This window comes from Oncorhynchus mykiss, chromosome 12 (genome assembly GCF_013265735.2).
Source record: "Oncorhynchus mykiss isolate Arlee chromosome 12, USDA_OmykA_1.1, whole genome shotgun sequence".
NCBI lineage: Eukaryota > Metazoa > Chordata > Actinopteri > Salmoniformes > Salmonidae > Oncorhynchus > Oncorhynchus mykiss.
The window spans coordinates 22,196,268-22,210,708 of record NC_048576.1 but is presented as its reverse complement, the minus strand read 5'-3'; the positions used below and the strand labels follow the sequence as shown (position 1 = coordinate 22,210,708).

General features: G+C 42.8%; 1 protein-coding gene across 1 annotated transcript in view; it reads right to left on the bottom strand.

The window, feature by feature from the left end:
• Positions 1–7,330: 7,330 nt before the first annotated feature.
• Positions 7,331–14,441, bottom strand: part of LOC110537210 (capping protein inhibiting regulator of actin dynamics) — a 37,949-nt gene continuing 30,838 nt past the window's right edge. The window contains exon 7 of the mRNA XM_036937210.1: positions 7,331–8,610. Coding sequence (XP_036793105.1) covers positions 8,413–8,610 — 198 coding nt within the window. The 3' untranslated portion in view covers positions 7,331–8,412. The remainder of the gene's footprint in view (positions 8,611–14,441) is intronic.

The window sequence follows — 14,441 nt, the reverse complement described above, 5'->3', positions numbered from 1 at the left end:
TGCTTACCGCCCAAATAGGTCCACAGACGATGCAATCTCAACCACACTGTACACTGCCCTAACCCATCTGGACAAGAGGAATACCTATGTGAGAATACTGTTCATCGACTACAGCTCAGCATTTAATACCATAGTACCCTCCAAACTCGTCATTAAGCTTGAGACCCTGGGTCTCGACCCCGCCCTGTGCAACTGGGTCCTGGACTTCCTGAGGGGGCGCCCCCAGGTGGTGAGGTTAGGTAACAAAATCTCCACCCCGCTGATCCTCAACACTGGGGCCCCACAAGGGTGCGTTCTGAGCCCTCTCCTGTACTCCCTGTTCACCCACGACTGCGTGGCCACGCACGCCTCCAACTCAATCATCAAGTTTGCGGACGACACTAAAGTGGTAGGCTTGATTACCAACAACGACGAGACGGCCTACAGGGAGGAGGTGAGGGCCCTCGGAGGATTGTGTCAGGAAAATAACCTCACACTCAACGTCAACAAAACAAAGGAGATGATCGTAGACTTCAGGAAACAGCAGAGGGAGCACCCCCCTATCCACATCGACGGGACAGTAGTGGAGAGGGTAGTAAGTTTTAAGTTCCTCGGCGTACACATCACAGACAAACTGAATTGGTCCACCCACACAGACAGCGAAGAAGGCGCAGCAGCGCGTCTTCAACCTCAGGAGGCTGAAGAAATTCGGCTTGTCACCAAAAATACTCAAACTTCTACAGATGCACAATTCGAGAGCATCCTGTCGGGCTGTATCACCGCCTGGTACGGCAACTGATCCGCCCACAACCGTAAGGCTCTCCAGAGAGTAGTGAGGTCTGCACAACGCATCACCGGGGGCAAACTACCTGCCCTCCAGGACACCTACACCACCCGATGTCACAGGAAGGCCATAAAGATCATCAAGGACAACAACCGCCCGAGCCACTGCCTGTTCACCCCGCTATCATCCAGAAAGCGAGGTCAGTACAGGTGCATCAAATCTGGGACGGAGAGACTGAAAAACAGCTTCTATCTCAAGGCCATCAGACTGTTAAACAGCCCCCACTAACATTGAGTGGCTGCTGCCACCACACTGACTCAACTCCAGCCACTTTAATAATGGGAATTGATGGAAATTGATGTAAAATATATCACTAGCCACTTTAAACAATGCTACTTAATATAATGTTTACATACCCTACATTATTAATCTCATATGTATATGTATATACTGTACTCTATCATCTACTGCATCTTTATGTAATACATGTATCACTAGCCACTTTAAACTATGCCACTTTGTTTACATACCCTACATTACTCATCTCATATGTATATACTGTACTCAATACCATCTACTGCATCTTGCCTATGCCGTTCTGTACCATCACTCATTCATATATCTTTATGTACATATTCTTTATCCCTTTACACTTGTGTGTATAAGGTAGTAGTTTTGGAATTGTTAGGTTAGATTACTCGTTGGTTATTACTGCATTGTCGGAACTAGAAGCACAAGCATTTCGCTACACTCGCATTAACATCTGTTAACCATGTGTATGTGACAAATACATTTGATTTGATTTGATAGTGGTGTGGGAGCCATTATCTTCAGAGTCTTCCCGATCTCCTGGTAGACCACGCCTATCAGCCTGGGGTTTGTCTCCAGGAGACAACTCATGGTGCCCATTGCGATGAGACAACTCATGGATCCCATTGCGATGAGACAACTCATGGTGTCCATTACGATGAGACAACTCATGGATCCCATTGCGATGAGACAACTCATGGATCCCATTGCGATGAGACAACTCATGGATCCCATTGCGATGAGACAACTCATGGATCCCATTGCGATGAGACAACTCATGGATCCCATTGCGATGAGACAACTCATGGATCCCATTGCGATGAGACAACTCATGGATCCCATTGCGATGAGACAACTCATGGTGCCCATTGCGATGAGACAACTCATGGTACCCATTGTGATGGGCCAGGATGCAGAATCCCACCAGAGCCTCTTTCTTCTGCAGGCTGACCAGGATTAAGTTAAGGTGCTCATTGGACTGCTTCAAATAGGTCTCTGCAGTCTCTTCCATGAGAAAGGTAAGTCTAAGAATGCAACAGAAAGCACGCAACAGGTGTATGCCTGTTTTAAAGAAGTGAAACAGTATTGTCAGCCAAACATTAAAAGACACAGTATTTTGTCATATCCAACCCTCACATTGTGTCAGTTGTTCAACAGCAAGTTGAAGGAAACAGTAGTAGAAGTAGTTATCTACAGGTAAACTGCCGTTCCTACCTTTTATTTTATCCCGGCATAGCGTCTTGTCCTCTTCTGTGCAATTCCTGTATCTGACATCTACAGGAGCAAAACAAGCAGACAAGGAAACACAAACAAAGTATTCAGTTAGCTAAATCACAGTCACAAACAATGATGTTTGACAAAGATGTTGAATGGCCTTACAGACCAAGACTCAAGCCTTACTGACTAACATTCAGAAAAAAAGCACATTCTTATAGGCAGCTGCATACATCGTTTAGCTAAGAAGATGACAGATAAACCATAGTTAGTTAACTAGCTACCTGCGCCCTGTGTCTTCACTTCAGGTGGTGGTGAGTAGCAGTGGAGACTGCTGAGGGGTGGGCGGCTCATATTAATGGCTGAAACGGAATAAATGTCTTTGATACCATTCCTCCCATTCTGCTCCAGTCATCACCATGAGCCCGTCCTCCCAAATTAAGGTGCCACCAACATCATGTGGTGAATAGAACTTCAGATACCACAGTGCCACAATCTACACATTATAGACCCAACAATAGTCACGTCTATTATAGGCATTGGTTGAAGCTTAGTGTTAAATTCAAATCTCCCTATCATCATATCAATATGACACCAATCTCGATAAAAATTCACAAATCAACTTGATTAGAGGTACACAGCACAATCCCACCTCTCGTCATCCTACCTTTACCAAGATGCACATACCAGAATTTTTAACAGGGTCTTTAGCAATTGAGTTTTAAGAGGATTTTTTTCTCCTACCTAGCTCAAATTCTAGACGTCATATTAAAACAAGACTATAGCGCCCACTATAGCGCCCATTGACTAAGTGTGTAGGTGCAACCTGGTCTCAAAGCATTCTGTATTATTCTGTATGTAAATCTGTGATGCTCCATTTAGTATGATATGTTAACTTTGGTATGGTTACAAAAGACAGATGGTTACTTAAGGCAATGCAAAGGTTGCTAGTTTGAATTTCATCACAGACAACTTTAGCATTTTAGCTAATTAGCAACTTTTCAACTACTTACTACTTTTTAGCTACTGCTGCTTGTGTCTTACTAGAACGCAGGAGAGATCAGCTCAGCACAAAAACCATCAAGCGCTATGATGAAATTGGCTCTCATGAGGACCGCAACAGGAAAGGAACACCCAGAGTTATCTCTGCTGCAGAGAATTAATTCATCAGAGTTACCGGCGGTGATACAGCCCAACAGGATGCTCTCGATTGTGCATCTGTGAAAGTTTGTGAGGGCTTTTGGTGACAAGCTGAATTTTTCAGCCTCTTGAAGTTGAAGAGGTGCTGCTGCGGCTTCTTCACCACACTGTCTGTGTGGGTGGACCAATTCAGTTTGTCCGTGATGTGTACGCCGAGGAACTTAAAACTTACTACCCTCTCCACTACTGTCCCGTCGATGTGGATAGGGGGGTGCTCCCTCTGCTGTTTCCTGAAGTCTACGATCATCTCCTTTGTTTTGTTGACGTTGAGTGTGAGGTTATTTTCCTGACACAATCCTCCGAGGGCCCTCACCTCCTCCCTGTAGGCCGTCTCGTCGTTGTTGGTAATCAAGCCTACCACTGTAGTGTTGTTTGTAAACTTGATGATTGAGTTGGAGGCGTGCATGGCCACGCAGTCGAGGGTGAACAGGGAGTACAGGAGAGGGCTCAGAACGCACCCTTGTGGGGCCCCAGTGTTGAGGATCAGCAAGGTGGAGATGCTGTTACCTACCCCCACCACCTGGGGGCGGCCCGTCAGGAAGTCCAGGACCCAGTTGCTTAGTTGTTTAGCTCAGTTACCTTAGCTTCCTTGGGAACAGCAGACTGGGATAAGGATTGACTGAATATGTCCGTAAACACACCAGCCAGCTGGTCTGTGCATGCTGGGGATGCCGTCTGGGCCTGCAGCCTTGCGAGGGTTAACACTGTTTGAATGTTTTACTCACGTCGGCTGCAGTGAAGGAGAGTCCGCAGGTTTTGGTAGCGGGCCATGTCAGTGGCACTGTATTGTCCTCAAAGCGAGCAAAGAAGTTGTTTAGTCTGTCTGGGAGCAAGACATCCTGGTCTGCGACGGTGCTGGTTTTCTTTTTGTAATCCGTGATGAAGACAAAATGGAGTCGTGGTCAGCTTTTCCGAAAGGAGGGTGGGGGAGGGCTTTATATGTGTCGCGGAAGTTAGAGTAACAATGATCTAGGGTTTTACCAGCCCTGGTACCACAATAAATACGCTGATAGAATTTAGGGAGTCATGTTTTCAGATTAGCCTTGTTAAAATCCCCAGCTACAATGAATGCAGCCTCAGGATATGTGGTTTCCAGTTTACATAGTGTCAAATAAAGTTCGTTCAGGGCCATCGATGTGTCTGCTTGGGGGGGAATATATGCGGCTGTGATTGTAATCGAAGAGAATTCTCTTGGTAGATAATGCGGTCGACATTTGATTGTGAGGAATTCTAAGTCAGGTGAACAGAAGGACTTGAGTTCCTGTATTATGTTATGATCACACCACGTCTCGTTAATCATAAGGCATAAACCCCCCCCCCCCCCCCCCCCCCGCCCCTCTTCTTACCAGAAAGATGCTTGTTTCTGTCGGCGCGATGCGTGAAGAAACCAGGTGGCTGTACCGACTCCCATAGCATGTCTCGAGTGAGCCATGTTTCCGTGAAGCAAAGAACGTTACAGTCTCTTATGTCTCTCTGGAATGCTACCCTTGCTCGGATTTCATCAACCTTGTTGTCAAGAGACAGGACATTGGTGAGTAGTATGCTTGGGAGCGGTGCGCGTTGTGCCTGTCTCCGGAGCCTGAACCGAAGACCGCTTCGCCCTTTTACGGCGTCGTTGTTTTTGTTCGCCGGCTGGGATCCGATCCATTGTCTTGGGTGGTGGGAAAAACAGAGGATCCGCTTCGGGAAAGTCGTATTCCTGATCGTAATGATGGTGAGTTGACGTTGCTCTTGTATCCAGTAGTTCCTCCCGACTGTATGTAATAAAACCTAAGATTACCTGGGGTACCAATGTAAGAAATAACACGTAAAAAAACGAAATACTGCATAGTTTCCTAGGAACACGAAGCGAGGCGGCCATCTCTGTCGGCGCCGGACTGTTCAGAGGAGACTGCGTGAATCAGGCCTCCATGGTCGAATTGCTGAAAAGAAACCATTACTAGAGTTTGCTTTCATTTAACAATAAAAGCATGAAAAGTTAGCATAATGGGATAATATCTTACTGTGGTGTGTAAGGAATCCAATACTTTAGCTTGCATGTGGTACAAATCACATCATTTTGGCAGCACCTCCTCTAAGAGTATGAATTAGGCTGTTTGAGAGAATTTGTATCTTAAGCAACCTGGCTACACATAGCTACTGTAGTAGGTCAAAGCTGTGTGCTGGAAAACCTTGGTAGAGCAACGGTGAAATAGGCACTGTGGCGCTCATGTATTTTCAGCTTCAGACCGATGCCTATTCTCACTTAAAACATTGTTTTTAGTTTTTAATACAAAAACCACTTCTGACAGATAGCAGCTATCTTAACATTAAATAGATAGCAGGCTAAATGTAGCTAGCTATTTTAGTTAGCAAAACACATGATTGTGAGCCAGCCAACACTTACAGTTATTATTCATGTGCTGTGAACGACGAATGAAAGTTTTGAATTCTTCTTCTTCTTCTTTGGTATCATGGCGTTCACACATTTATTTTGTGCATGCCGCCACCTACTGTGCGGTAGTGTGTGGTCAAGTACGTTATATGTTGTGATACAAAAATAAAAAGGAAGGCGGGGAAAGCAACAAATTGCACCACCAACTATCCCTAGACCTATACAACTTTTTCATAAACAAAAAATAATAATACATATATTTTATAATGTATAATAATAAAATCCCCTTCCAACTAAACCCTACACTCAATAAACATCCACTATCCCATTCCACTACCTTGACCCTTTCTGCTCCTGCAGGTTTCCAATGACCCGAGAGGACGGGACACCGCCACTCATAACACCCTTTAACTTTTCTGACGTCAAATCTCACATACCCAAATACTTCTCTGCATCTGCCACCACAAAATATGTTTTCTGTTGTTTACGTTACAATTAATAACCATTGCTATGAACGCTAAGAAGCCAACCTTACAGAAGCATATATCACTCGTTGGCCTATCCCTCTGTGCTTGCACAGATCTACAACTCACAGGGATCCTCTCCAGATCCCTCACCCTTGACCCATCCTCCTCTACTTTTTTCACTGCCTCAGCATACAACACCTTCTGCACTACCCTGACTATCAAGCTGACCCAAGTTGAGTGACACGGAGCACCCGCTCCCTCTGGCAGAAGAAACACCCAAGTTCACTACAGATTACTGATTCAACTGCACCCAACTCCTTTCCCACCCACCCTGAAACCACACATGTATGCCCCAAAAGGCAAGGATCTACTTTCTCCAAAAATCTCTCATACTAGAACAGTTTCTTCTTTATGTCCATTGATGCCAAGCTGGTTCCGAGCTCTTCGCCACACCTTCCACCTCACTTAACTCGCCCTCATTCACTTCCATTTCACCTCCAGAACTCGCCCTCATTCACTTCCATTTCACCTCCAGAATTCGGTTTGGTGCACGGCTCACTTTGTTTGCACTTGACACCAATCTTCTTTGACACCCCATCACCATCTTCCTCAAATTCAAATCCAACCTCGGCTTTCCTCATTCTCATTGACCTCTTCTTCCTTCTCCATTCCTCCTCAGAAATCCACTTTTCTGTGCTCCTGTCCCGGTATTCCTCTTCTTCCGACTTTGCTTGCGGCCTTCCAAAGAAACTCCATCTCATAATCCAAAACTCGATCGAGCCTTGCACACTACCACCCTTACCTTAGTTCTGCTTTTGAAAGCAACTGCAACATTCCCATTGGAACAGCATAATATAGCTGCTATATTCATAGTGTGAACAGTGAAAACGTGATTTAAAGTGCTTCATGAAGTAATAGTCAAAGAGAGGTGTGGGTCTACTCCAACCAGAGGCTAAATAAATGTTACAATAGAAAATAAGTATTTATTTCATAATTGTAAAAAATTATAGGCAATAAGTTGACAGAAGACACTTTCTGACTTTCACCCAACTATACAGTAATCCTTCTTATGACCAAAGGCAGACATCTTGCTATCTACCTATAAAAACAATAGCTTTCTTCACAAGGAAATGCCCCTTTAGAAAATGTCCATATGTTACACCCTTGCAATTTGCTTGTGGAGTTGCACCTGTCAGGGTGATTGCAATGAATTGAGAGTGCATTCATCCAAAGGCATAGTGGTCGTCTAAACCTGGTTTGTCTGTAGTCTAAATTGATTTATCGGTAGTCTAAATTGTTTTAATTATTAATCCATGTTTCTTTAGACTACAATTTTTTCTATTATTTATTCTTCAAAGTGCTTTAACATAAAGTTTACAATATAAGAAAAGGACATCTCAATATGTACAATAAGTTATTCAGTAACAGGGAATAATATCCACAACCAATAATATGAAGTAACCCTTTACCGACAGATATAGCTCATTATAATGTGATTGTAATTAATGATAATACTTGTCATAAGCATGTACCGGTATGAGCCCTATTATACCGGTCTGTCTGCATAGTGTTACGGAATATACAAACTCAATGCGTCACTGTTCTGTTGCTTTCTTTTTTTATTGATTTTTTACTATTCAATTCCTTCTTCAGTGTTGTTGCCTTCATATCACACTCCTCCTTACAAGCACATCAAAACGTTAATAGAAAGACAAATCAACTGCCCAAAATGTACAGCACCTCCCAACAGGCCTGTGTGTATTTGGTTCATGTTCTTATACGGTTTTAATACACACACCCCATAGAGCCTTGCACACTACCACCCTTGTAGTTGTTAAGATACGATTATTCAGAGTTTAGACAACATTCAAAATGTAATGAACAATCAAAAGTGCATCTGTTCAGTAGGAATAGACAAAGCCAGTGCTTGGTATGTTATACATAGGCGAATGAAACGTTCCTTGGGAGGCAAGCAGGAATTCTTCAAACAGCCTAACACATAGGCATTGAGGGAGATAAACATCTAGGAAGCCTTGCTCTGAATGATTAGGAACAGGATGGAGAAATATATATTTCTAGACGTCTCATTTGAGTGAGTTCATGGACATCAGGATACTGGGTTGCTCCTCAATGATGCGCACCAGCAGGTTGTCAATGTACTGCTCCAGCTCCTTGATCTTGTTGTCCCTCTTGGAGAGCTGGTCCTGCTGCTTCACCACCAGGGAGATCAGCTCCTCCTGGGTCAGCTGGGAGTACTGACCTTTGACCCCTGTGTCTTTGACCTAGAAGGAAAGAGGGGAATTGAGGTGGTATGAGTCAGTGCCATTTATATGTTTCCATAGAATTCTCCAAAGATATGCCATGCATTATCCATTAAGGAATGTCTAGTCTGTGCATGAACCCCTACAAAGAGCACCTTCAAAAATATTGCTAAACTTTAAGCACCCAACCAAGGCTCCTATATTTTGTTTCTTTACATAAGCAGAAAGGATTCGATGCACAACAAAGTTATAGCTTTCAGACACTTGTAATGGATGGCATGCTTGGGTGCATTGTCAACCAGATCTAATTTCTAAGGGGTCATGGAGCCTATGACGTCCCACACATGATTCTCTCTCACTCCTGATTGGAGGAATTGCAAGTGTTACTTCTGAACTTGTCTCCGTGTTGCTGTGCTGTCTGTCGCTACTTGGCTACCTGTTTTTACATTTATTAACAGTTTAATCAAAATCAGCATTTAACACATTTACCAATGTCTATGTTTCTTCCTCACTCAACTTTTTCACCCCGGACGCTTTATCTGGACATGGTTCTACAGGACCTCCACCAGCTGAAAAAGCTAAGTAGTAACATTAACACTATGCCTTCTAATTGCAGTCGCTTTACTCTTAATATACAAGAAAATGTTCTCCTTATTGTGAGGATAGCCGTGTTACAAGCCCAACTTCAGATGCAATCGTTAGGCAAGGGCAATTTAAATGTAGGAAGGGATGAAACAGCGTCTGCGCCACCAGTAAGTACAGATTGTAGTATAAATCACCCCCCACACAGTCCTTGCAGGACAATTATCTCAAGGCTTCTGGAAAGAAATTATGTTGGCACACTCAACCTGTGTCGCTCATTCAACTGAAAGAAACGTTCCACCATTTCTCCCCATTAAGCAACGAGTCAGAGTCAGAGGCCGAGCCTTCTCAGGTCTCTCCTTCACCTGTTACGGGGTCTGAGCCATTGCGACTACATTACCCCCAACATTCGACTTAAAAAGAATCATACAGCGATCATACACTGTTTACCAGGGGGCAGGGCTACCGACATAAAGGCTAATCTGAAGAGGGTACTGGGTAAGGCTAAAACTGTAGAGTGTAGAGTATAGGGCAGTGGAGGCTCATTAGAGGAGGAAGGGGACGACCACCCTCAGTGAAATTTCATAAAAATAAAAAGGTGAAACATTAAAAGTTATTTTTAGATAACTATATTAAATATATTCATATGTCACCAAATAATTGGTTAAATAACACTTTTTTGCAATGAAGGTCTACAGTAACTTCAACAGCACTGTCTGGGTTAGCACCATGGTGCAGCCGAAGGACGGCTAGCTTCCATCCTCCTCTGGCTACATTGACTTCAATACAAAACCTAGGAGGCTCGTAGGCCTCACCCCCTTCCATAGACATACATGTTAATTATGACCACTTCCAGAGGAAGTCCTCCAGCCAATCAAAGCTTTTGCAGTATGAACTGACACGCTATCCATCCAATCATAGAATTAGGATTAGAGAATTAACTATTGAGTTGTATTGGGATTGTGCCACAGAGCATTATGGGGGTTCTATGTGTTGAGAACTTGTTGGATTTTGACATTGTTGGATAGAAATTAAGAATGAAAAGTGATAGGTAAGTACCCCTATAAATGATCTCATTCCTGTATGTAAAGTCAATCACATACACAATCACATATCAACGATTTTACTCCTTGCTTGGACTAACTAAATCTTGGCTATTTTGTCTAAATGTGTAGTGTGTTGTGTTATTTCTTTTTTTGTCTTCCCAGTCAAATCCTATCCTGCACTGGTCAAGCCTCTGAACACCTCAACTCATGCCTCATACCCTCATTCAATCACTGCTGTGATCCCTTTCCCACACGGTGTAAGTAGCCCTCTCATTCCCATAATATTGTAGCTTCAGCGTGTAAATTAGCTAGAAAGATGTGTCGGCATCAGATAATGGTCTCTGGCCCCCTCCCAGTTAGGGGGAGTGATGAGCTCTACAGCAGAATATCACAACTCAATCGTAGGTTGAAAACTGTTTTCTACCACTCCCAAAATATCGAATTTGTAGATAATTGGCCCCTCTTTCAGGGACTCACCCACAAACAGGACCAAGCCTGACCTGCTGAGGAGTGATGGACTCCATCCAAGCTGGAGGTGTCATCTATCAACATAGACAGGACTCTAAGTCCTCTAGTGGCACAATGAGATCGCCTGCTGCCTGGCCTGCACCCTGTTAGCCAGCATGCTAGCTTAGTGGAGTCTGCCACTAGCAGTCAGTGTAGTCAGCTCAGCTATCCCCTTGAGACAGTGTCTGTGCCTCGATCTAGGTTGAGCAAAACTAAACATGGCGGTGTATGCGTTAGCAATCTAACTGGAATAAAGACTTCCTCCATTCCTGTCATTATTGAAAGATGATTGTGATATCTCACATCTCAAAATAGGGCTACTTAATGTTAGATCCCTCACTTCCAAGGCAGTCATAGTCAATTAACTAATCACTGATCATAATCTTAATGTGATTGACCTGACTGAAACAGGCTTGAGCTTGATGAATTGACTGTGTTAAATGAGGCCTCTGCTCCTGGTTACACTAGTGACCATATCCCCCGCGCATCCCGCAAAGGCAGAGGTGTTGCTAACATTTACGACAGCATATTTCAATTTACAAAAAAAAAAAAGACTGCGTTTGTCTTTTGAGCTTCAAGTCATGAAATCTATGCAGCCTACTCAATCACTTTCTATAGCTACTGTTTACAGACCTCCTGGGCCATATACAGCATTCCTCACTGAGTTCCTAAATCAGACCTTGTAGTCATGGCAGATAATTTACACATTTTTGGTGACTTTAATATTTACATGGAAAAGTCCACAGACCTGTTCCAAAAGGCTTTAGGAGCCATCATGGGTTTTGTCCAACATGTTTCCGGACCTACTCATTGCCACAGTCATGCCCTGGATCTAGTTTTGTCCCGTGAGATAAATATTGTGGATCTAAATGTTTTTCCTCATAATCCTGGACTAATCGGACCACCATCTTATTACATTTGCAATCGCAACAAATCAGCTGCTCAGACCCGATCCAAGGATCATCAAAAGCCGTGCTATAAATTCTAGGATAACACAAATATTCCTAGATGCCCCTCCACCTACTCAAGGACGTAAGAGTACAAACATTGGTTAACCACCTAACTAACTGAGGATCGAAATTTAACAGTGCGTAATACCCTAGATGCAGTCGTACCCCTAAAAACAAAACAAAAATTGTCACAAGATATTTGCTCCCTGGTATACAGAAAATACCGGAGCCCTGAAGCAAGCTTCCGACTAGCTTGGAAAGACAGTACCGTGCAATATCGAAGAGCCCCCACTGCTGCTCGATCATCCTATTTTTCCAACCTAATTGAGGAGAATAAGAACAAAATAACATTTATTTATTTTTGATACTGTCGCAAAGCTAACTAAAAAGCAGCATTTTCCAAGAGAGGGTGGCTTTCACTTCAGCAGTCATGAATTCATGAACTTCTTTGATGAAAAGATCACGATCATAAAAAGCTAATTACGGACTCCTCTTTGAATCTGCAAATTTTCCAAAACTCAGTTGTCCTGAGCACAGAACTGCCAGGACCTAGGATCAATGGAGACACTGAAGTTTTTTAATCCTGTATCTCTTGACACATTCATGGAAATAGTCATGGCCTCTAAACCTTCAAGCTTCATACTGGACCCTATTCCAACTAAACTACTGAAAATAGCTACTTCCTGTGTTTGGCCTTCCTATGTTGAACATAATAAATGGCTCCCTATCCACCGGATGTGTACAAAACTCTTGAAAAAGCCCAACCTTGACCAGGAAAATGTAAAGAAAACTATTGGCCTACAGTACCAGTCAAAAGTTTGGAAACACCTACTCATTCAAGGGTTTTTCTATATTTTTACTATTTTCTACATTGTAGAATAATAGTGAAGACATCAAAACTATGAAATAACACATATGGAATCATGTATTAACCAAAAAAAGTGTTAAAACAAAAATATATTTGAGATTTGAGATTCTTCAAAGTAGCCACCTTTTACCTTGATGACAGCTTTGCACACTCTTGGCATTCTCTAAACCAGCTTCATGAATAAGTCACCTGGAGTGCATTTCAATTATCAGGTGTGTCTTGTTAAAATACAAATGTTGGAATGTATTTTTCTTAATGCTTTTGAGCCAATCAGTTGTGTTGTGACAAGGTAGGGATAGTATAAATAAGATAGCCCTATTTGGTAAAAGAGCAAGTCCACATTTTGGCAAGAACAGATTAAAAAAAAGAAAAAACAACAGTCCATCAGTACCTTATGACATGAAGGTCAGACACCAAAAAACATCAAGTGCTATGCTGAAACTGGCTCTCGTGAGGACTGCCACAGGAAAGGAAGACCCAGAGTTACCTCTGCTGCAGAGGATGAGTACATTAGAGTTAACATACTCAGAAATTGCAGCTCAAATAAATGCTTCACAGAGTTCAAGTAACACACATCTCAATATCAACTGTTCAGAAGAGACTGCATGAATCAGGCCATCATGGTCGAATTGCTGCAGAGAAACCACTACTAAACGACACCAATAAGAAGAAGAGACTTGATTGGGCCAAGAAACACGACATTAGAGTACTGGAAATCTATTCTTCAGACTGAAGAGTCCAAATTTGAGATTTTTGGTTCCAACCACCGTTTCTTTGTGAGACGCAGAGTAGGTGAACGGATTATCTCCGTATGGGTGGTTCCCACCGTGAAGCACGGAGGAGGTGGTGTGATGGTGCTTTGCTGGTGACACTATGTGATTTATTTTGAATTAAAGGCACACTTAACAAGCATGGCTACCACAGCATTCTGCAGCGATACACCATCCCATCTGGTCTGCGATTAGTGGGTCTGTCATTTGATTTTCAACAGGACAATGAGCCAATACACCTCCAGGCTGTGTAAGGGCAATTTGACTAAGAAGGAGAGTGATGGAGTGCTGCATCAGATGACCTGGCCTACACAATTCCCCAAACTCAACCCAATTGAGATGGTTTGGAATGAGTTGGATAGCAGAATTAAGGAAAAGCAGCCAACAAGGTCTCAAAATATGTAGAAACTCCTCCAAGAATGTTGGAAAAGCATTCCAGGTGATGCTGGTTGAGAGAATGCCAAGAGTGTGCAAAGCTGTCATCAAGGCAAAGGGTGGCTACTTTGAACAATCTAAAATATATTTTGATTTGTTTAACACGTTTTTTGTTTACTACATGATTCGATATGTGTTACCTCATTGCGTTGTCTTTACTATTATTCTATAATGTAGAAAATAGTAAAACATAAAGAATAACCCTTGAATGAGTAGATGTGTCCAAACTTTTACTGGTACTTTATATCAAATCTCCCATTCCTCTCATTTTTTTCCCCTGAAAGCCGTTGCAACTCACTGCTTTCCCGAAGACAAATAATGTAAACAAAACTCTTCATTCTGGTTTTAGACCCCATCATAGCAGAGACTGCTCTTGTGAAAGTGGTAAATTACCTTTTAATGGCGTCAGACCAAGGCTCTGCATCTGTCCTCGTGCTCCTAGACCTTAGTGCTGCTTTTGACACCATCGATCACCACATTCTTATGGAGAGATTGGAAACCCAAATTGGTCTACACAGACAACTTCTTGACTGTTTTAGATCGTATCTGTCGGAAAGATATCAGTTCATCTCTGTGGGTGGTTTGTTCTCTGACAAATCAACTAAGTTTTGGTGTTCCTCAAGGTTTCGTTTCAGGACCACTATTGTTTTCACTATATATTCAAACTCTTGGTGATGTCATTCGGAAACAAAAT